Genomic DNA, 23,472 nt, shown 5'->3' on the forward strand with positions numbered 1-23,472 from the left:
ATAAATCACTGAATTAAAAAAATTAAAGCAAGAAAACTACCGTATTTCATGAAAATTGATGACGCAAAGACAGAAGTTATAAATAGGATTAAACCGCAAGAAACTAGGCAGTGATTAACTCTCCTGATTAGTAACTTGGCGAACACTTAGCAAAGATAATAAACCTAAAAAAATATTTGCAAACTGGGGCTTGGATTTCTCAAATCGAAAGACAATGGCGCAATAAGAGTGATGCAAATTACTGATATTATAGGTCATTAGACGGTAAAGGCTCTTTCGAGAAGCTGAGAGAGCATGACACAAGAGTCTACCTCATGTGTGACATCCACTCCCCAAAGTTACCAATACAGATAATAACAAGGAAAAAAGATGCTTTATCATCTTTGTATATTGTTCCAGTTTAGGCCTGGATCGGATTAAATTAAATTTACATGTGCAGGGTAATTAACCGCCATTACTGCAAGTGTTAACAAATTTGCTACCAGTTTAACCACTGACAGACTATCTATAAAGGTGTGAGCACTGATTGTTTCGAACAGGAAGGAGAAAGGTTTAAACTTATCTATTGTAGGGAACTTGAAAAAAGCTAATTTGCTTCTTTGACCGATATATTAAGGATGAATAAATGTCAGAAAATCAGAAATATGAAAAAAATGTGATAAGTTGGTTCTAGCTATTTTAGTCACGGAAGATGTAAGTCATTCAGTATCAGTGACATCAATAACTCCCATTGTAGCAGGACTGAAACGACACGCCCAGTCTTGTTTGGCCCACGAAAATAAAGGTTCAAACAAAAGCTAAGGCTTTTCTGAAGAATTGAACATTATTACTAAAGGCTGCTTACTTGTTGACCGAATTAGCAGAGCTTGAACAAATTTGATAAAGGAAGAATTAAATGTGGCCAGAAATTAATTTCCACAACGAGTTCGCAAATCTGACAAGTCAAAATCAGGGACAACAGTTCTCTGCACCACATTAGGGTCAAAGGCCATGGGAAGGGGGGAAGGAGTAGAAGAGGAATATTGTGACAGGTCTACTGCCCCGAGGTGTCCCTCCTGCTCGATATAGTCACAAAGATGAATGACACCTAATCAGGGTTCAATCGTCCAGTTTCTTCCTTTCTTGCATTCTGAGTTCTCACCTATTATCTTCTTAATCTCATTGTTTACGTTAAGCCTATCCCTCGAGATTCAATAGAAGAGTATTAAATTGTCAAATATATTATAAAACGTCCTATACTATTTTTCTTTTTATGTTATATCTTAGGTTATTGTCTGTATGGCCTGCCTTTTCCAGTCTTACCAATACCACTGAGCGCTCAAATCTGCGACAATGAAGTTCGGAAAACAAAGTAAATAAAGCCTCACCAGTCTGACAGCAACAGCTGCTGGTGTGTCTAAAATTATCTTTGCCATAGCAGACAGAAATGTACAAAATAATATAAATATAATATAGTATCACGTGACTGTTTCTCTGGTCTATTTCCGTGTTTTTTTTCTGTGATGCGAGCATCCAGTCGATATGGCAGTCTGTCAGATGTGTCATCCTCTAATAAAAGAGGCTGACGTCGCTCTGTCCAAACAAAAGACAAGCAAGATCTGAAGGAAACAAAACTGGTGAAGACATGCTGTATCCTAAGAATCGATTTTTACCAGAAGTTACTGGTTAAATAATAATTTTGACTGCGACAGAGAGAGAAAAATAAAACCATGTAAAGCGGTACCTTGTCCAGAAGCTGCTACGACCGGATCTGGTCAAAACTCTAAAACAACAAGATAGTGAAAAAAGAGACGAATGGAACATGGAATGGAAAAAAAAGGATAAAATCATTGCGCTAATTGGGTTGAGGGTTTATCTGATGAACAACTGACATTTCAGCCGCTGGCGAGAGAGAAAGAGACTGATTATGACTGCCCGTACGCGTGGAACAAATCAGCTACAAGGAGGCCATCACTCAAGCATATATTATTAAATGATGAGTACAGCTCAGGGGGAGGGAGAGAGAAAACTGTGATATAAGCTTAATACCTTACTACAATTCGAGAAGGTCTTTCTTTTAGGATTTAATAAATACCTTGATACTGAAAATCCCTCAAAATAATTTTTTCTGGTAATGCTTCTACATGCTAGCAGAACATCCCTTCCCCATTCCTTTCGATCCGTCTTCAAAGTGTAATCCTTGAAACTGGAATTTTAAATTGCTGTTTCCTCAGGAGGAAGCAAACAAAGGGCAATGGGTCAGACGTCTGGCGCGCAGTCCTGGTCCTCTTCCAGTGGCTTGATAACATCGGCATGGGCTCTCAGTCGCCACACAGAAATTAAGACGCAGACATGTCAAACAGGATTTAGTCTGCACGTCTTCACCAGAAACACCAGGAAGATCAATTAAAGATTTCCTTCAAAGAACCGGAAGAAAAGAAAATTGAGGGAAAAGTGAGTGGAGGCTTGATCCTCGTCACTAATAGTATCAAAGTCGGGTTAGTTATCACATCAGATCGATGATAACATAAGATTCGTATCACTAAAACAATCACAACCGTGTTACTGAAAAATATATTTCAATAATGTCCGAACTCTTGTCAGTAATAACGCCGTTTATAACACTAAAGCCATGTTAATTATAATAATAACAGCATATCCATGTCACTTATATCAGCAGAGCCACGTCATTAACAACACCGGGAATTTGTCATTAATTTCGCCATGATAATGCCAATATAATACCAGGCTCCTGTCACTAATAACACCAGGGCTCTGTCACTAATATTAATAGGCCACTGTCAGTTACGGCACCAGACCCCTGTCGCTGACAACATGCATCGGACCTGGTTGACATCACGCGAGACGCCATCCGTGACCGTTAGGCGTCACCCATCCACGCGTGTCAGGTCCACGTCTCAGTGGCCGACAACCGTCCGCATTAGCTGAGCAGTGTTCAATACACGCTAAAAGAAAACCTGACACAAAATAAAGCACAAAAAATAAAAACAACCATACAAACCCAAAACAAAACATACAACCTAGGCTAACAAGTGGCGACAGCGGTTCCTCGGGATGTCTGGAACACTCAAAGGCTGCAGCAAGAGACTTTTAAACAGACGGTTCTGGCATCCGTTACCCCAACCACCACCACCACCACCACCACCACCACCACAGTCCCAGAGTCCGCAAAGTCATGAATTTTCCTCTTTTTTTCCTCTTTCCCATTTTGTCATCTGCAAAGACCATTCCATTCGGCGCTTGTTGAAGTAACCCCCAGCAACCACCCTCCTCCCCCCCCCCAACCCACCACAATCATCGACCAGCTGATCCTCGACCTATGCCTTGAAGAATGCACAGTCTGCAAGAACGGATGACGGGTGCAAGCAAGGGACGACGGTGGAACCCGACAGACATGGCTCTGGGTAGATGACTCGAGACGCCTACCGTCGTCTCGCGAAGAAAAAAAAAACAAAAAGCAAAAAAAGAAAAAAAATATAGCAAAAACAACCAATACACGAAATACGTACACTTTTGATCAGCAGCGGCAGGAAGTTCATACAAAGTTACATGTAGGCACATCCTCCCATCTTTACCCGAAGACCACAGCCTCAGTGCCGATTGAGACGGCTAATCGAGCCTTGCAATTTTCCATCCTAGGTCACGAGTGGCTCGCCTTCAGAGGCAGTAGCCGAAATTCACAACTAGCTCGGAGCGCCAGTAGAAACCGATTTGGTCGCGAAACTCACGTCAATGATGGCCTCAGCGTGGGAACTCCAAGGGCGCGGGAGCATGGGCAACGGTAAAATGGCGAGAATGATTATGGGTTGCTGCCCGCCACCCGCTTGGAAGGAAACTGCAGAGGGCGCTCGTCCTCGGACCGCTCGCAGGATTGGATGAACAACAGTGCTGCGGCGTGGCAGTGTCACATGCATATGGACTCGCTAGGAGAGCGCACTCATACATAATGACTCATAATGAGCGCCAGTGAAGTCAACACGCACAGAAAGACAGAGAGATGCAGACGTTAGGCAGCGAGAAGGGGGCAGAAAAAAACCAAGATGGTAAATACTGTTCAATTAACGAAATATAAGATGGCGTCTTTTAAAATATGAAAGAGTAATTAAAAGAGGATGTATAAATTCAAGTTGGTCCTGGGGTGGTTGGCACAAACAAATCTTGATCAAAGTTTCATAATGTTTTGGCTCCTGTATAGGTACATACATGAACACAATAAAAGCTCTCGCAACTTTCTACAGACGAGCGACAAGAGTTTAGCACCGCATAACTTTATCGTTTGTGCTGGTATTAGGCAGGCGGTCTCCCACGAACTGTACACACTGGGTCTGGAACTGGTGCGTACTGCTTGCTTTGAGGAAAGAATTCCCCTTGACCCCCACAGCTAAAATGATTGATGGTTGTGTCTGTGGGCTTGTCTGCATCACTACCTCTCTCTATCTATGCTAGAGGCTGGGACGGAAATCCTGGATTTTATAGAACCTCCTTTACATGCATGAGTGTATGAACGAGAGAGACAGAGAGTGCGCATTGTGTGCGCGAAAGAGAGAAGTGGTGTGAGAGACCGAGAAGAGCTGTATCTATTTGAGAGAGAGATAAAGGTGCTCGTGTGTGCAGCGAGAGTGTAGAGGAAAATCCAAACACAAAGAGATGTGAGCTCCCTCTCTCTATACGTCGTCCAGATCGTACGCAGCGCTACGGAGTGCACGATGACAAGCGCCGCCCCACCAACGAGCTTCAGAACATGAAAGTCAAGACCGTGGTGACCTGCTGAAGAATCTGCACGCCACCATGCCCATCACACACATCAAACACACAATCATGCAAATTCACGAGTGCTGCGGAGTGAATATGCTAGGTCATTTTCCATCGGGTGATTGACCTTAGAGGTTAGCTCTCCTCGGCAGAAAAACCTCGATGCTAGAAGATGGAGAGGAAGACTTAAAGTTTACGAGGCACCACATCAATGTCTGACACATCTTATTCTATCCTTAGGTTGGGGTGGAAAAAAGAAGTTAGCACGGGCGAGCTAAACGATTCCTCGATAGTAGTGGTGTTCAAAGCAACGTCGCTGTTGTGTCTGCCCTGCATGTGGGCGAGACTTCGCGGACTGTGGCGCGACATTTGATGTAGCTTCACTAGCTGAACAGCTTAGTTCTGGCACGATTATTTTTTTCTGAAGACCGCAAAAGGAAAAAAATCAAAATGATGGCGGTGATCACTGAAGAGCTAAGATCATATGTTAATTAGGCGTAAGTGTGGACAAGCATGACGTCACGATTTTAGAGACTCTTGTGAATGATTGAAATTTTGGGAGATTTTTTCAGTCACAACAACAATCACACACAACAATACCTGTCCGCGAGCCCGTAAAATCTGTCTCTTGCCCGACGGAGGAAAAGAGAACTGAAAAAGGTTATATACGAGAGAAAGCAGTACTGTGGAGCTAAACGGATATAAATGCTTTTTTAGCTTACAAAAATAAGGAGAGTAAACCATGAAATTCCCTGGGCTAAGAGACAGGAAGACACGTGGTTTGAAATTGCCAGCGGTCACGAGGGACAGACTGTGGAGGTCTCTTAAGTAAAATAGCATCGGTCACGACATTAGTCGTCCATTTGCGGCAAAAAGCTGTCTCCCGCATCCATCAGCGCGTCCAGCACGACATCTGTGTGTCTGTGCCACACGTTTTAGCTGTCCGGTTTTGTGGTCGTTCACTAGCTGACAGGCATGGTCCTTCTCCTACTACCTCTCTCTCTCCTCTTTTCTTTGGCTGCACGCGAAAATTAATTTTTGTTAAACTTTTCAGCTCGTCGCGTGGGCAGATGTTGTTCACACGTGCAGACAAAGATGAGGAAGAAGGCAGGAGTCCATGGCTGTTAGTCCTAAAGAGATTGGCATTTTGAATTTTTAAAGCACACTGAGGTCGACAGATAAAAAAAAAAAAACTTCTTCTATAAAACAAGAGCTCGCCACTCTATCTTCGTACACGTGTGCACGGGTTAGCTCTGCTCTCAAGGGAGATAAAACTGACCAAGTCTCTTAATGATTTTTTTCTCGAAACGAGTGGAGGAGGACGAAGAACCAAGAGACTTCTTCATTTTCCTTAGGGGTCAAGCAACAATAACGACTAGGCATTCAAGTCTGTACTTCTTCAGTAGAAGATCTTTTCCACCCACACATATAAAAATATATTGTCTGGCAATTTTATTTTAGGTAATTTAAATGATATATATTTTTTTCACATATTCCACAAGTTGTGCCCAATAATTAAAAAAACTCTAGCTGACTCGTATGTGAACTGTGTGAAACTACAGCACAAATACCGGATACATTGCCAAATCTCGTGAACCTCTCGCGTTGTAAACCGTCAACTGTAGATGAAAATCCGCAGGTTGCTAGAATGAGTGGTCAAGAAGTATGTAGTCTGGGAAATTATTTCTCTATTTTCTCATCATCATAAAGCTGCAGAATCGCCAGTGTTAGTTGCCGGTTATAAGAGCAGCAGAAAATAAAGTAGGGTAATTGTTAAGCCTTCTTATATGACAACTCTCATAGTTTATCTGAAGGGTCTGAAATAAAAATAGTCAACTAATGATTCAACAATCTAGGGTATGAATGAAAGATTTTAAACATATAAATCTAGATTCAAGATATCGTATAAAACCCTGTGCTTGATAATCAGACCAGCAGGATTGAAGTACCTCTGCGGTCTGGGAATCACACCCGTTGTGTCCGACCCAACAACTCCTAGTATTTTATAGTTCAGTCAAGGCGTGGTGGATTCAAGGCTACTTTGCTTGGGAACAAGTTTTTTTTTCCATTCTGTGATGGCTCCATATTATTACTCAGAAGAAATTGCGACGAAGCCATCTATCAACGCAGAGGCAAGACGTTCGACAGCATGATTTTGACGGGTGATACCTAGAGGTCGGTATCCTTTGTGCCACTGGCACTATACTTCTGCATCCCGACCAACAGAGGAGTAATGAAAGCCTCCTTACTAGCATATCCAGAGGTCACGTGACTGGCCTGGTGGTGAGGGTAACGGAAGCCACGTAGAAAGGGTCTCATAATGCTTTAGTGTTCTGTAAATAATGTTTACAACATCTTACTCGATCATTTACCGATTAATTTAGAAAGCTTTGACGATGAATTAAAATAAGATTATAAGGACCTATCTGAGCAGGCTGTAAGCAACATGATGAGGACAAAACATCGAAACTCGCAACTCGTCATCATCGCAAGAATTTTCATGCGAACAAACACTCGGCTGTTATGTTTTCAATAAACAGGGGCAGCTCGAAACACTGTCATCTTAACACTTCAGAAATACTGTCAATATATTAACTTCATAAACCAGAATTTGTTTACTCAAAACATCTAATTACTTTTTATAACGATGCAAAAAGAAAATATATATTTAACAAGCGTGGGGAAAAACATATTTTTACAGTGTGGAAATAATGCTGACCAGATGATGCTCTCATAATCATGAATCTTTTGTAACAATCAATTTAATTAAATTAGAAGATTTAATGTCCCATAATCTCAAAGAATGAAACAGATCAATAAAAGTCTATTGACACTCAAGATACAGACAGGCAGACAAACACGTAGACATGAAAGATATATAGGAGAGAAAGAGAAGAACGTGCAATAAAAGGAAGAAAAAGAAAAGATATGAGAAGCTGATTGTTAATACGTAGGAGTGGTGAATGCGTAGGAGTAGAGAATGATTAGGTGGGGCTGGAGGGAGCGGGTGGGGAAAACGAGAACAATAGCTGGCGGCAAAAGTTGCTGGGAAAATGGAAGAGGAGGGATGAGCAATCAATATGAGCACAGCAACAGAAGATTGGATGAAGGTTCAGGTTACACGCCTAAAAATAGATACAGGAAGCAATAAAATACACAAAGCGGACATCATACGCACCCAGAACTCTCTTCGAGAACTACGGTTTCCATTTTTTGCATGTTCAAATAAAAGAAATTCGAGATTAATTAGTGATCGTTAATATTTAAGCTGCGCACTGAATTATTAATGAATTATGAATTATATATAACATCATTAGGAGTGCAGGCGATTCAGTGCATCAACTGAACTGTTTCAGTAGCCATCAGGTCCAAACGCTCTTTGGAAGTGAAAGGGTGAGACTGTACGTGTGTTTGTGTGGGCGTAGGTGAATGAGTGGGAGGATGTGGAGGTGACTTTAGGGATGTCTGGTGTAGAGGAAGGAATGTTAATGGCTATCGTTTGGTTTGCTATGAGTATCCAAGCTCTAGTCTACTTCTAACAGGCCAGAAGTATTCCATTTCTGAACACTTTTCTGTTACCAAAAGCAGCACATTATTTACATGCTTGAATGTATTTGTTCTAGATGAAATGTTAAAATCGTTCTAAGATAAGGACATTAAGTAGTTACCCGGATTTAAAGTCACTTTTTAAATGTACATTGATATTGGGACCTAGGTTTGACAGGCACAAACGCATTCAAGCATGGAAAAGGGTTTGCCATTTTGGTACTTTAAAAAAAGTTCACAGAAATGGAACACCTTTAGCTGAGTGAAAGCACTTAGGTGATCGCTATCACTATACTGCAAAACCACATTTAGAGGCATTCTTAATGATAAATTTGCATCCATCCACCGCAACATCAGTTCTACAACCGTGCTGACGTCATGCTTGTACGCAGACTAACAAACAGGGAAACAACCCTTCCGACACGTGATCAACAACGATGGCCTTGGTGGGTTGCCAGGGGAACCCCCCCCCCCCCACTACGGAAGCAGCAGACATTGCGGAGGGCTCACTGCTGTGTGTGAGCAACCAGGACGACAGTTCAGATTACTGGGAGGCAAGGCGTCGAGTCTACATTCGATCTGGCTTCTTGGCTGGATGCGATTTGACCTCGCAGGGACCTAACAGCACCGGATCGTAAAGTTCGCTCTGATGACGTTGATGAACGGCAACCACCTTGCTGATCTTTGTTGCAAAATCGGTACCGGGCATGCGCGCGTAGGTGTCAGTGAATGTCAGCGTGTGTGTTCTGTGGTGTGAAGATAAGACGAAGAAAAGTAAGGAAAGATAACGTGTCGTCACAAGTGAAAGGTCACAGGGGTTAATTAATTGAAGGGCAGGTTGAATTTGCACTGGCTAGAACTATAGACAACATGTTAAAACAATGGGTAGGTAACCTGTCAGAGGCTTCCTATATATATAGGGTATCTCCATCTTCCTATCAAGCTCCGCTTACTCACCCCTGTGCTGGGGGCAGAGAAAGGGTACTCGGGGGGGAGTGGGGAAGCTATGATCACCAAGAAGGACGTATTGCGCGAGGTGTCGGTCCATGAAGTTTTTTGAAATGCAAAACTGCAAAGGAGGAGTGTCGAGCACAGCGCATGTGACATCAACTGAATAGAGCTTTCACATCAAACAGGTGGGCTTTAACATCTCGTGTAGGACACATCAACCGCTAGAGTAATTGCTGTCCGGTTTTGGAATCTTTTTTTTATTATTAGTAAATGATAAAATTATGTGCGGTTACAAAGGACATTCAGTACAAATTTAGCCACTACAACATCAAACAGCTGACGAGCACATCAAAGATTGTCCCAAGGCTGTACAATAAAATGCTTGCTAATTAATGCGTTGATGTATAAGGAAGGGGAAACATGGTTCAAAAACATCACGTTCAAGAATTAAAAAAAAATTATTTCAACCTCCATGATTCATATCAAGTTGTGCTGGCAGTGAGATTGGAACGATGCTAGGCTGGCCAGTGTGATGTAGTACATAATTCACTTCTAGTACAACAAATTTGAAAATGACCATTGTTATAGGGGAAACCTAAATAGCTGAAAGACGCGATATTCTCCTTTTACAAGTCATTGTAAAACATACCAAACTGAAAAATGGGATTTGGTTAGGAGTGGTGTGTTATTCCATGACGTCACAAAACGATGGCACGCACACAATCTGTCATGTTGAACAACTGTCTGTCATGTCGTCCTCGAAGAAACAGATTTATTCCGTTCCATTAGTCAATGTAACGAGTTGGGTGGAAAGCCTCCGACATTCGACGTCCACGCCACCCTTGCCGCCTGCACACTCAGCTCGAGAGAAAATCACTTGCATCGACGCGAATCCGCCATGACGTATTCGATATTTATGGTGCGAATGTGGGACGCGCGGGCAAAATAGTCGCAAGTCAGATCATGCTTTTCAATTTTTGATACCCATGATGATTAGAATACGAGAGAACTGATCGTTTTCGTTCTAGTCATGTTGTCAGCAAATAATCTGCTGGTATACAACCTCACCATCGTCTAAGTTGGATCTTCTGCTGCTGCTGCAACCATTTCTTCTACACCACCACTGCTGCATCGGTAATGGAGTTATTGTTGGAGTCTGCTCCTTGAAAATGGCCGCCAGTCTCCTCTGGTTTACGTTTAAGATGTAATATCCGTCCATTAGTGTCCTAGGACAGGAGTCCTTCAGTTCCCTTTGACTTTGGTCGTTCGGGAAGGAGGGAAGGAAAGAAGAGGACGTAGCAGTTCCCAACGATTCTATTTTCTGCAACACTTGTCAGGCCGTTGTCTTGATGAAAATGTCACAAAAGCTGAATCGTGTCTTACTGGGATTTTTCCACACTGTAGTACAGCTCACTGAGTTGACTTTCAGGTCAAACCGTCTACAGTGTGATGACAGTTATTCTGCTTTTACATTCAGGTCAATCTGATTACAGACAGGATGACAGCTGTGTCCCATTTTATCCAGCCGGTCATCAGGTCAAAGTAACGACAAATAAAAGCTTGGGCGAAGCTTACTACAGTGTCATGGCAAGTGTATTTCGCTTCATCAGCACCTTGCTTCATCCACGAAGATAGACCAAAATACAGTTCTTCAATTAAAAAAATTATGTGTTTATGGAAAAACGATGCAACACCATGCCTCCTCTCCATATATTATGCGCGGTATTGAAGTCCTCAAACGATTCTTGAACACGTGGACATAGGGTACAATGTTCTCAATAAGTGGTCTGTGAGAAGACAGACTAGTCTCGTGTACTTAGGAACTGATGTTTGAACACCTGCTTCAGTAACAAGACTATTCTAGAAATATACACGATAGAAGTGAACTATTATCCCATTTGACTCTCCCCTTCCAACTCCCACACAGAAATTTTTGTCTCTTTCTTCCTCTCTCTTCAACTTCAATGACCGTGCCGACAACACGATTAATTCCTGGGATTCCCGTGCCCTAGCCGATAAACACGATTCCTAGCTTTTCTTCTGTGAAAAGAATAATCAGCAGTCAGCGATACGGGTGTCGAAACAAGTGAGCTGTGTCGGTCCAGGCACAAGGAGGTCAAAATCGTGACCCCACCTTTGTGCACATATACCCCGAATTAACATGCGGTTCTTGTTCTCTCATTGGCTGAATCTCACCTACCGTAAGTTTATCCATAAACAATCCAGACCATTTGTTGCTGACCTATTTCAATATACAGTGATGTTTGTAAACGCATATCACAAGAACGGAACAGGGGACTTAACCAGATTTTGTAGAAATTGTAACCTGCACTTTGCTTTACTCGCCCTCCCCTACCCACACCTCCAAACAAAAATACACCCCTTTCAACAGATGGTGATTGTGCTGTTTACGAAAACAGGATAAAGTTTTCCTTTTATAAAAACACGAAAACAAGTTTCAAGTTAACACAGCAAACCTGGGTTAAAAAAAGTATAATAAAAATTCTTCTAGTGAATATTTAGGGAGGAGTTGCGACTGTCCTCACCTGCCATAGACCGGAAGTCTTTAATATACCCGACATTCGTCTCGTGCGTGAGAACTATCTAGCACGACAACCACTTTATGGCGCCGTCTTCCTGTCGGGAGGGAAAAGAAAGGTTTAGCATTGGTTTCAGATTGATATCGGGGGAGCAAAGGGGAACAGGTAAGACGACACTAGACATTGCTGATGGACGGTAGGTTCCTTTTGTACGCCAGTCACGTTTATCTCAGCAGCCACACACACACCACCACATGTAGACAATCCAACCACCTGCGGTCAAACAGGTGCAACTGCTAAGGATATGGAATGACAGACTGTAATGTGTTAATCGGTCAGACCGTCTAAATTATCCGCAACACCTCCGTTTTATGGTTTATAAGGACAGACCCACCCGGTACCAAAACAGCTGTTAAATTTAAGCACACACTTGATTAGGCCAAAGCACACAGAATCCAAGATAACAAAACATAATGACTGTAATTATTACCGGCGTGGTTTTTTTGAAAGTTTGAGGATTATTGGGTTCGCTAATAGGAAATTTAAAAAATCTGTTAAAAAGTTCTTCCCCCACCCCCCAACGTGCATTTCTACAAACTCGGAAGTGGAAAACAAAAACCCCAAAAAACAAAAAGTGAAGCTTAGTGCATTAAATTTTTACACGAGTCTTAAACGGGTAGCTCCGCTTGGTTTATCAGCTGGCCCCTTGCCCAGTCCTGCTTACGTCATCTTCCGGTTATCGACCCCGCCATTGGACCCGCCGACTCTTGATACGAGCGCCAGCATCAACGGCCAGCTCTCCCCCTCCTCCTCCTCCTCCTCTCCCTCAGCCACCACCACCACCACCATGGCTGGCCTCAAAACTCGGCTCCACGTCCTCAGGCTGTAAGCTCGCCACTTACTTTCATTCTGGGATGTCTGGCCGGCCTTTGGGGGAAGCTTTGACGACGACTTAATTGAGGAGAAGACTTGAGACATGGACGAGCAATGTTGTGATGGCTCCGGGTTAAATCCTCAAACTCAAATGACTTCTACTACCATACATGATTTCTTTTTCCTACTCTGCTTTCACCCCCACACCCTTCCCCACCACCACCACAGACGAATATACCTCCGTCTTTCTCCTCCATGAGGATATGAACTTTGACATGAAGCCCTTCGAGGTGGGAAGATAACCAGGATGTGGTAAATGGCGATCATCATGTTGATACCACGTCAGCTCTTTAATCAGATAATAACCGCCGCGGTTGGTTTTCCTATCTTTCTCGCTGATGTTCACTCGTTTGAACTTTTTATTTACAAGCAAGAAGTCAATTCTTAGCCTCATGCACCTACATACATATCTGATTATATATCCGCCTGAGAAGCTTGTGTACACTTACACAACATAATCACTGGGTAGTCCACCCAGACCTTATCGCAGGTGATTATACAAACTTCTCAGGAAAGTATAGTTTCCATTTACTCTCACCGATCTCCTTTCCAAATACTTGTCGTGTTCTCTGCAATTCCTCCAGCCTCTCATTCTTTTTAACATTAAATAAACAAAAATTTATAACATATAAAAGATAGGAATAAAGATAAAAAAAACCTGCTTTACCGAATGACCATGAAAGCACATAATACTTAAAATATATTCACGGATGTCGACTTTCAAACTGTGAAATGCTGAAAAGCTAATGATGAGCATGAACTCTGGCACAGTTCTCTGATTAATCAAGGTGAAAATAAATAAATATTAAACAAAAGGGATAACAAACAATGAATGTGACAGGTGTGCATTAGCAAGAGTGCCATCTAATTCACGAACAAACAGCTAATGGTCTTGTAGAACTCATCATACTACATTCATTAGGATTATAAGACATTCACAGACAAATATTGAAATAACACAAAAACACTCAGTTCAACATGCAAGCACTCAACACGAAAAGAAAGCATGCACCAAACTACTTCATTCTCTAAAACAAAATCTCATGCAACTTGTTTGTATTAACGCTTTTGTTTCTTTTCGTATAAAATTTATTTTCCTTCTCTGTTATGTAAAACGTAAAATGCTCGTATTGCAACTTCAACAAAGCCAGTCATTGTGTAATATTCTTCAGTACTAACTCTTGAGTAATTATGTCGAGCGGAAACAATCGGTTACACTTTTTATTTTATTTTGCTTTGAGCATGTTTCCTGTCAAATAAAAACTTCGAACAACAAAGCTTGCTTTCAAGATAAACGCCGTTAACAGTGGTCTCGTCAACAGTAAAATACGAGTGAAACAAATATACAACTGGAAGGAAGTCTAGATGAATGAAATCTTCAGGGAAATAAAATTGAAAAGGGGTTGAGGGACATATAAAACACGTGCAGAATTTTTTTTTTAATATGCTGGAGAGAACATAATAGTAAAAAAACAAATAAATTTCTTCAAGGCAAAACTGAAGAACGAACACACAAAGCCAGAAAGAGAGAGAGAGAAAAAAAAATCCCACCCAGCAAACGAACGAGGAATGCCATGATGATACACAACTGATTCTGGCTTTTTTTTTTCTTTCTTTCTTTCTTGTCTGATTAAATGCGCGATATCTGTGTGCAATCCGAAACGAATGATAAACTATTTTTGAGGCTTTTTCTCTCTATCCCGTGGACAAAAAGCCTTTCAATCGATCAGCGCACAGCAGTCACTGAATTTCTGTTAATAAGTAAAGCACGCCTGCTCACACTTAGGAATGACTGGCTGCCAACAGGTCTCAGTGAAACATCTTTAGATGAGATGTCTGATCAAAGCGACAATTAAAAATGGAAACAAAAACAAAGCCATTAAAAAATACGAGCGGCGACGAGCGAATGACCGTCAATGCTGTGCATATCGTATGTACAATGGACTGGTAGAACATCCCCTGAAATCACTCTCATATCCATAGAGAGCTGGCTAGTTTTAGCTTCGCATTAGGAAAACATGGCGGAGGCGAAGTGCGTTGGCGGCACACACTCGAAAAAAAAAAAATTCAAAACCATTTATGGCAGTGTCAGTGCTAACCGGGCACTTACCTGACACTGTCAAAGGAGTGTCTCAGATTCTTCCCGCGAACCTAAGTCTGTGCTAGTGCTTTGCTTGCTTCGCAACGAATCAAAATCATCATCATCATCAAAATCAGTTTGTGCAGCACCATGACGCTTGACAACATAGGGGCTCGGATACCTTTCAGACTTGGATGCAATGGAGGTGTTTTCGTCATCGTCAACAAACCCCCCCGTTGACTCAGGCATCCTCCCGGCAGCTGTCATTTCAGCCAACTCCTTAGCGCTACAGTTTGGAGTATCCACTGGAATGGTGTTGTGGAACCGCGAGAAATCTATCTGGTACTGGCCGTTTTCCTTCTGGAAGGTGACCAGGCGCTCAAAGCGGTGGCCCCAAAGGACCTCCCCGGGCAGGTAGGAGCTCCGCGCTTGCGTGGTCATGCCGGTACTCTCGACGATGCCCTCGAGGACCACGATAAGCTCGAACTGCTCGCGGTGGAGGTCCTCCGGCGTCAGTTCCCAGAAAGGACTGGCTTGATCTATCTTGTGCACGATTATCACAGGCCAAACCAAAAACAAACGGTCCCTGCCCTCGTTGAAGCCCAGGTCCACGTCGAACTGGTACAGGGGCAGGACGTCCCCCTCCTTCGTCACCTTCTTCTTGATCAGGACGGCGCGGATGTGGGCCTCGACGATCTGCGACTTGCGCATGTCTCCCACGCGCAAGAGCAGACACAGGTCGCCATCCTGCTTGCAGATGCAGGCGCTCTTGCTAAACATGAGCGTCTCTGCGCGCTTCTTGGGGCGGGACAGCTTGGCGAACACGATGCCGGTCATGAGGGCCTGGCAGATGACCCCGAAGCAGGACTGGAACATCATCAGCACGATGGCCTCCGGGCACTCCTCCGTGGTGTGCCGGTAGCCGTAGCCGATGGTGTGCTGCGTCTCGATCGAGAAGAGGAGGGCGGATGTGAAAGAGCGGATCTCCATCACGCACGGCTTCCAGTTCTGGTCGTTGAGGTGGTCCAAGTCGCCGTGCGAGAAGCAGACGAGCCACCAGATGAGGGCGAAGATGACCCAGCTGACGATGAAGGCCAGGGCGAAGAGCATGAGATTGTAGCGCCATTTGATGTCCACCAGCGTGGTGAAGATATCGGCCAGGTAACGCCGACGCCGCTTCCGGATGTTGGTCTGCGTGATGTTGACCTCGCCGTTCTTGTACACCAGGCGACGGCGCATGCGCTTAGAGTAGTGGCGGTCGGCGCGGCGGTTGAAGGCCGGGTGCACGTTCTGGCGGGCCGCACGCGCCGCGTATTCGGCGAAGGAGTCCTGGGAGTTGCGGCGGCCCAAGCTCTCCGTGGGCACGATGGCCACCTTGCCATTTTCAAGCAGGTCCTGCTCTGTCATGGGAAGGCTGCCTGCCGGCCCGTTGATTGGCCCGTAGCTGGTTTCCATGACCACCGTCTGCATGGGGGGCATACACATCCGCTTTGCACACAGACCACTAACACCCGCAAAAGGAGTGGAGGTGGTGGGTAGAGGGGGTGGTTGGGTGGGTGGGTTGGTGGCTGACGTTAGCAGAAACACGTGCGTGTGCGCGTCAGATGACGTACATGGGGAGGGCGTGGCCTCCAGACCCGTCACCAGCACCGCGACGCGCACGATTCAGTCCCGCCGGGTGTGACGGTGCCTCCTCCTCCGCCAGTCCGCAGTTGCATGGAGGAGCACACAGCAGCACCGTCCTATTCACAAGCTGCAAAACCACTGCATTTTTGTTTGTATTTTGCTGAACAGCGCAGGCGCAGACGAGGATTTTTTTGCCCGTTTCCGCGCAGGACTGTCTCAAGGCGGCAAAAGGCAGCGAGGGTTGTCCGAAGAACGGACAGCTCAAGGCAGGACTGACAAACTCCAGGAATCTTTCATTCTCTCTTTCTTCTCTGTTACGCCTGCAATCAGAAAGTAAAGCATTAAGAATGACTTCATCTCTCTCTCTTACACTTTCTGTGTGAGGAATTTCGTTTCTCCCTCGTCTGCTTTGTGGGTTTACCACAACTTTAAGCTCTCGCACTTTTGCTGCCAAGATTTTTTTACCTGAAAATTTATGGCTACTCGATAATTATTGGATAATTTATGGTCACCCGCTGTAAAGAAACAGGATACAAATACATTGTCAGGAGCTATTAGCCGTTTGTTCGGCAGTAACGAGAAGTAAACAGACACATTTCATACAGTAAACAACCCCAACCAGTGTTTGGTTTTCTAGTCTATGTGCTGTAACGGACACAATGGTGGCATGCTAATTATCATCATTATCATAGCTTTACAAAGCGACAAATTTTAGCACATTATTGCCTAAACTCTCATCATTTTCACAGTTTTTAATGTACAAACATTTAGCACAGGGTGACAAAATCGACAGTTTTCCGACCCAAAAGGTGAGCTCGGTGCGCTGAACATAAAACTGAATTAATGAATCGCAAGTAAAACAGAGAGAACAGAGGTGTCAACCTCAGTCAATTAAGCAAAGGAACAACACTCTACTTTAAGTACAGGTAAAGCGTAAAAACGACAGGTTTATTGCGTTACCCTGGCAACCAAAGCGCAGGATTTGCTAACGACACAAGCACATCGCCTTTTGTTGACAAGTGCCTCATGAATCTGTTGTCTTTCGACGAGCCCAGCCCACCCACGCCATCTTCTCTGCCATGCAACTAGTGGTGAGATAGTCGGCAAAACAGTTGATGACCACTAACAATCAACAACAGCGTCCACACCTTGCGGATAATTCAAGACTCTGCATATCGGATAATTCAATAAAAAAAAATAACAATACAAGACGAACAGAGACACGGTTGATGTAGACGATACAGACAGGTCTATAATAATTTGCATCAATATGTGGTAAAGAAGAGAAATTCCCGCAATCTTCGCCCACGTTGGCTGGAAACCTCTGGCCTACTACTAAACCCACATGGCATTTCAAATTTTTCAATTTGTGAGATGTAGCAACAATATCAATGTTTTAGGTTAAACAGGATCTCGAAGTGATAACCTTTCAACTGTCCAATATCATTACAAAAGTCAAACAAATGAAGTTAGTTTACCGTGCAATACAGACGAGGCGAGTTTCATCAACAGTTACTTTCACTGCACACGGTTCCTTATTCACACTTCTCTCTTCACACAATCCCTTAATCCTGTGGCAAGTGTCGCATTAGTCATCTGGATAAGAATTGTCTCACCTACACCGGTGGAGCTGTCGCTGATGGTAATATCGCTAGCCTCTCCGGCATTTCCCTCGTCAAACACCTGCGAGGAGAAGGCAATAGCGACTCAGCCCACGTAATTCGTCTTCTCACACCTACACTCACAGTCCGCCTTTTCAAGGCGGCAGCAGACTAGCCTTTCCTTTCCTTTTTTTTTCTTCATTTTTCTAGAACCAGTGCCGGAAGAGATCATTGTTTTAACGCCACATACCGATTCAAAAAAAAAAAAAAAAAAAAGTGGATGGGAATTTAAAAAAACGAGCTGGAATTTTAGGAGGAGGGATAGACTGGTAAGTCACATTTTCAGCCATTCCCACAGCCACACCTGTGTCATAATGACACACGGCCATGAGCAATATTGAACTCAACCGTAGTGCACGGTGTTGTGACAGGAGGGAACCGAACCTGACTCAGAGCATCCTCTGTGAGGCTGGCGATTGGCATGGCGGCTGGCAAATTAGATCAACTGGCTGGAGGGACAAAGGGGTTAGAGGGGAATTGAAATGCAGTTTGCGAACTTTTGGCTTTTTCACCCACTGGCCTTCCCTCCCATTGCCCATGCGCAGAATTCCTAACGAGCAGCACTTTGTACTGGAAGAAGAAAAGTGTTCACCTCTGCGTCCAGCGAAGTTGGATTTTCTGTAGCAAAACATCCGTTAGTATCTTGCGTATCTTGTTGAAAGAAAAAGAAATACCAAACTCTTGCACTTCCGGGTCTTCGGTCATGTGACCTCGACCTGAAGGCGTCCTTGACCTATGAAGATCATTCAACCCGAGCCGACAGCTTGCATCTTTTCCAAGCCAGGGTCCAACAAATCGCATCTTTTGACAGAAGCGACCGACAAGAGTGATCGCTGCCAGTAAATAAACACTAAGTGTCCCGTCTTGAGCTGGTCTTTGAAGTTCTTTCAAGATAATATGAAAGGCTATTTTAACTGCATTAGGCTTGAGCTTTCTTCTCCCTCCCCACGAAAAACCCAACTAGAGTTAAACATAATTTATGCTATTCACCCCATTAGTTCTCATCTGTAAACACGATATGCGAAAGAACTAATGTTAGACCTACCAACGGGAAGTGTAGTCTTTATATTCAGGTATGAATTATTAAGTGAGCTCTTCGCTAAACACCAACAGTGATAGTTATTAGCTATATCCATGAAATTCACTTAGCTTCTTTGTATGAGGAGATAAAGTGGTAATAACATTCACCATGAACTCGATTAAGCTATCCGAATGTAAACAGTCAACAAAATAATGAAGATATAAGCAAGCAACCGTTTTAGAAACTAAGATTGGAGACCAGCGAAATATGAACAAGATGCACTTTAGACACAGGCACGGACACACAAACACATCGTGACAAAAACTTGCGAGCGTGGAAGTGGAGGTATAAAAGAAGACTCTCAAGCGGGGGTTGGGAGGGAGGGAGGGAGATTGAGATTTTGTTTCTCTTTTACTGGCTACCTCGCCTCTCCAGCTGGGTTCAGATGGGGGCAAACGGTCACAAGCAGCCACACTATCCCCGCCAAGCCCGCGGAGCTTTGTGGATGTCTAAGAGGCAGCAGCTTCCTTCTACGCGTGCGGTTCCTCCGACTTCAAGGAGGGGCGGGGGCGGGGTGGCGGGGTGGCGGGGCACGCAGCCAAAGGTGAGGCAGGAAAGTGTTTGGTTCTATTCTTAGCATTTCCCCCTTCACCCCTTTTCTTTTCTAGTGACTCATGCTTTCCGAAGATACACGACGCACTCGCTGCCTTGGGTAGTAATGAGCCTCGCAACCTTTTCTCTCTTTTTTTTTCTACCTGGGCTGTTTCCACCAGCTTTTCCCACTTGCTCCGTAGGCCTTGTCTGCAAACCGCCGGGAATCATCACTTACTCCGTATCAGATAACAACATGGCGTCTTCCGACTTTCCGTTTCGCTTCAATACTTGTTTATTTTTCTTCCGGTCACTTTTCCCCTCCCTCACTCTCTCTCTATCTCTTCTTCTTCCCTCTTCGGAACACCAGCGTTGTCTGTGAAGGTACTTTTTGTTAAAGTGGTGCTTCTGACTGCGAGGAGGAGTGAGAGAAGAAAAAAAAGTGGCTCCTAAAAATAGAAAACTCACGCGAACCAGTGAGCAAAGATGAGAAATCAACGAGGGACACAACTCTCGAGCACTACGCCAGAAGCTCATCTGTGTTTCTCGTCGAGACCTTATCGGTCACGTACAACATCTTGTTACGATGTTCCTCACAATCAACACGATTGGCTGATTTTATAACAGACAAGTACAGACCGTCCTGCCAAGCAAGTCTTTTTCTGGTCCAACCTCTCTGCAAGAAGGTTAGCTTAGAGATTACATCATCACGTGTCAGCTTAGTGCATTATAACAACATAACGGTTTACATGAAAACTAATCTTGATTTAAAAAAAACAAAAACAAACTTAGATGCATTAAATTTAAAAAAGCAAATGTATACTGGTAAAGTGCGCAGGTCACAAAACAAGTCCTGCAGCGACCTTGTTAAGTAATTAAGTTGCACTGAACGAAATTGTTGAACCATAAAAACAGAGCTATTTAAAGAACTATAAAATGCCACTAAAAGGTTGTCAAGGTGAAAAGGAACCAAGACACTGCCAGTGAACATTTCCCTGCACTAGCCTGGCAGCAGCAAAGTGTTAATGTGAACTTTTAGTGCTGGTATTTTTTTCCCCAAGGCCGGAGCTAGAGGTGCAAATGTGGGTATACCAATCAGATAGCACTTTATAATGACCTGGACAACACTTATATAGACCTAGGTATATATTTTACAATGGTCTCCTCGTTAAGGCAGCCGTAAATGTTCATTTAGATGTTCGGAGTTGGGTGTACATAAAAGAAGGCACACTTTTAAAGCATATTTCAGCAGGTGACTAGACAGCGCATAAATTAATTCGCAAATGCACACGCTACCTGGACATCTACCCAGCGACCCTACCACGCTCGAGCGGACGCTAGAATACACAGATCTTTCTAAATGTAAGAAAGAATTAATTAACAAAAGAAACAAAAATTTAAAAAATGAAGAAAGAACCTTTAGCAAGAATGACGACGGAAAAAGCGCTTCAAGATCAGGACGTACTTTACCATCAGACAACATTTCTCCCGGTGGGCTTTCAGAACCTTAACGGTGCTGCCTGCTGGTTAGCTACCTGCTAGCATCCTTCGTAAACAAGCCTGCCGTGTCAATGATGGTGATGTTGCTGCTGTGCGACGTCGATGGCTGCCAGCGCCAAGGCCGTAGTGGAACGTAAGGTAACGTGACACCACGTACATCACAGACTGGACGCAGTCGCCGCAAGCTCCCAGCAGTTGGTCGGACGAGAAGACAGGACGACTTGACAGGGCGAGTTGGTGCCCGATCTCTGCGCCAGTAGGTTCTGGGCAGGGTGTAGAGAGCTGTAGGGTGTAGTTATAGGCGAGACCAGGCGGCTCCCTCCTTCCCACCCTTAAATGACACCTTCAATGTAAGGAGTAGTGAAGGGGTTAGGGGGATGAATGATCACGTGATAGGGTCCCCCTTCAAGGAAGCCCAGCCAGTCAAACTTCACGGAGCCACATAGAGTGCAAAAGCCAGGACAGGTGGGTGTCACTTGAATGCGCGCAACTGCAGCGCGATGGCCCGTGACCTCCAGTGTAGTGTGAGGACGAGGGTGATGATCTGGTCCGGAGCGGTTAGTGTATCATCCATCGCGCGTCGAGAGGCCGATCTGTCCCTTCTTGATCCACCACAGAACTAGGCCTTTCATTTAATACCCTGAAGTTAGTGTAGTTCTTTCTGGGAGGTCCGGTGGCTCGAAGGTTAAGCGCTTGTCACAAATACAATGAGAAACAGCTGTTAAGGGTTCGGATCTCTTCAGCTCCTGCATGTGGCACCTGTTCCCGAGGCCGACTGCGGTGGAACCTTAATTGCCGGTTCGGCATAAAACAGGGATTCCCTCCCTCTCCTTCCCCAAAACCCTCTCCTCTTCCTCTCTCTTTTTCCTCCCCTTTCCCTCCTATCATTGTGTATTTCATGTGCTATATGACTGCTTCCTTTTGTGTTTGCACAACTTCTTACGCAAATGCAAATAGAAAAAAAAAATCGGAAACACCCGGAATGCTGCGTACAAGTATGTGCAAACGACACACACGTGCGTGCATGCTCTTACGCAATTCCGCAAGCTCATGCATATATATATAGACACATGACAACACGTGTACAGACATACAACAATCCGATGCAAAGTGAGAAGTGTGGTTGGGTGAGTGGTTTGAGGGATGCGACACGACAGTTTCACCAGCGGTGTTCAAATTCCATGTCACGTCACGACAACATGATTCTGTCAAAACAACCAACGACTCCAACCGTAAGTCCTCCTCCATCCAAGCCAATAGTGGACCTTTTTTTTTTTTACTTGCGGCAGCATCTTCATCAACCAGCTTCTACAGTTACATAACATTTACAGCTATACAACATCACAATGCGTGGTCTACACCTGTGTGGAGCTGTCTATGTTAATCTGACTTGGCACGTGACGTCTACGTCTTCCAGTGTTGACAGCTGCCTCACAGACAGGAATGTGCTTCGACTACAAGACCCTGCATAGCTCGCGTGGATGTGCGTTGTTTACCCCTCCATCAACGAGCTGTGTAGTAACACAACCTGACATCGTGGTATTTGATGCTTCCTTTCTGAAAGGTGCAGCACGACCGCCTGTCCTCATCACTAATACTATGTGTGCGACCGAGAAAAGAGAAGATAATTTATGGGCAAAGGGAGGTAAAGCACGTCACAGACATGACGCACCTCCCCTTGCCGTTAGTGTGTACTGACGTCACGTAATTGGGGGTTGCCGCCACCCTTTGGAAAAAAAGACATTTTTAATTGGGAGCGGATATGGGGTATGAATCAGGGGAACATCACCACGCGGGCCATGAAACAATCAGGAACACACACACACAAACGCACACACATAAGGGAGATAAGAGAGAAAGAGAGTGTGAGTGCTGCAGCCATTCCTCAGTGAGTTCTTCGCAGAATTTTGCAAAGTACTAACAAATATTTCTTCTCTCTCTCCCTCTCCACCCCCCGACACACACTTTCAATTTCTGTAATATTTGCAATATATTCGTATATACGAATATTTATATTTTATTCAGTACTTGTCTGTTAGACTACTTGTTTACATATGCCAAGCCAGTTCTATTTATTTACACCTGCATACAAATGACTTTCCAGGTGTGTTCTGTCCTTGAATGTTGTTTGATTTCCTACCGTCAGTAACGGGCGCGAACCTTGAGACAAGTCCAAGTCACGTGTCTCATTCACGGCTGCTTTGCTTTCTGCAAGAAGGTAAGCACTCAGTTCCGGTTGTCTGGCGCCAGGTCAAGAAATCTGAAGACACT

General features: G+C 44.2%; 1 protein-coding gene across 10 annotated transcripts in view; it reads right to left on the minus strand.

Annotated features, from left to right (window-relative positions):
• LOC112563146 (G protein-activated inward rectifier potassium channel 3-like) overlaps window positions 1–23,472 on the minus strand; it is a 63,557-nt gene that overhangs the window by 12,989 nt on the left and 27,096 nt on the right. For 4 of the 10 annotated variants that reach the window (XM_025236917.1, XM_025236909.1, XM_025236958.1 and 1 more), the window contains one exon: window positions 13,794–16,748. In XM_025236917.1, the coding sequence (XP_025092702.1) occupies window positions 14,842–16,287 (1,446 nt within the window). In that variant the 5' untranslated portion in view covers window positions 16,288–16,748 and the 3' untranslated portion in view covers window positions 13,794–14,841. Of the gene's footprint in view, window positions 1–13,793; window positions 16,749–17,906; window positions 17,927–21,118; window positions 22,036–23,472 lie in introns of those variants that run through there. The other 6 variants (XM_025236967.1, XM_025236949.1, XM_025236941.1 and 3 more) reach the window with 6 other exon arrangements.

Source organism: Pomacea canaliculata, linkage group LG1 (assembly GCF_003073045.1).
Source record: "Pomacea canaliculata isolate SZHN2017 linkage group LG1, ASM307304v1, whole genome shotgun sequence".
NCBI lineage: Eukaryota > Metazoa > Mollusca > Gastropoda > Architaenioglossa > Ampullariidae > Pomacea > Pomacea canaliculata.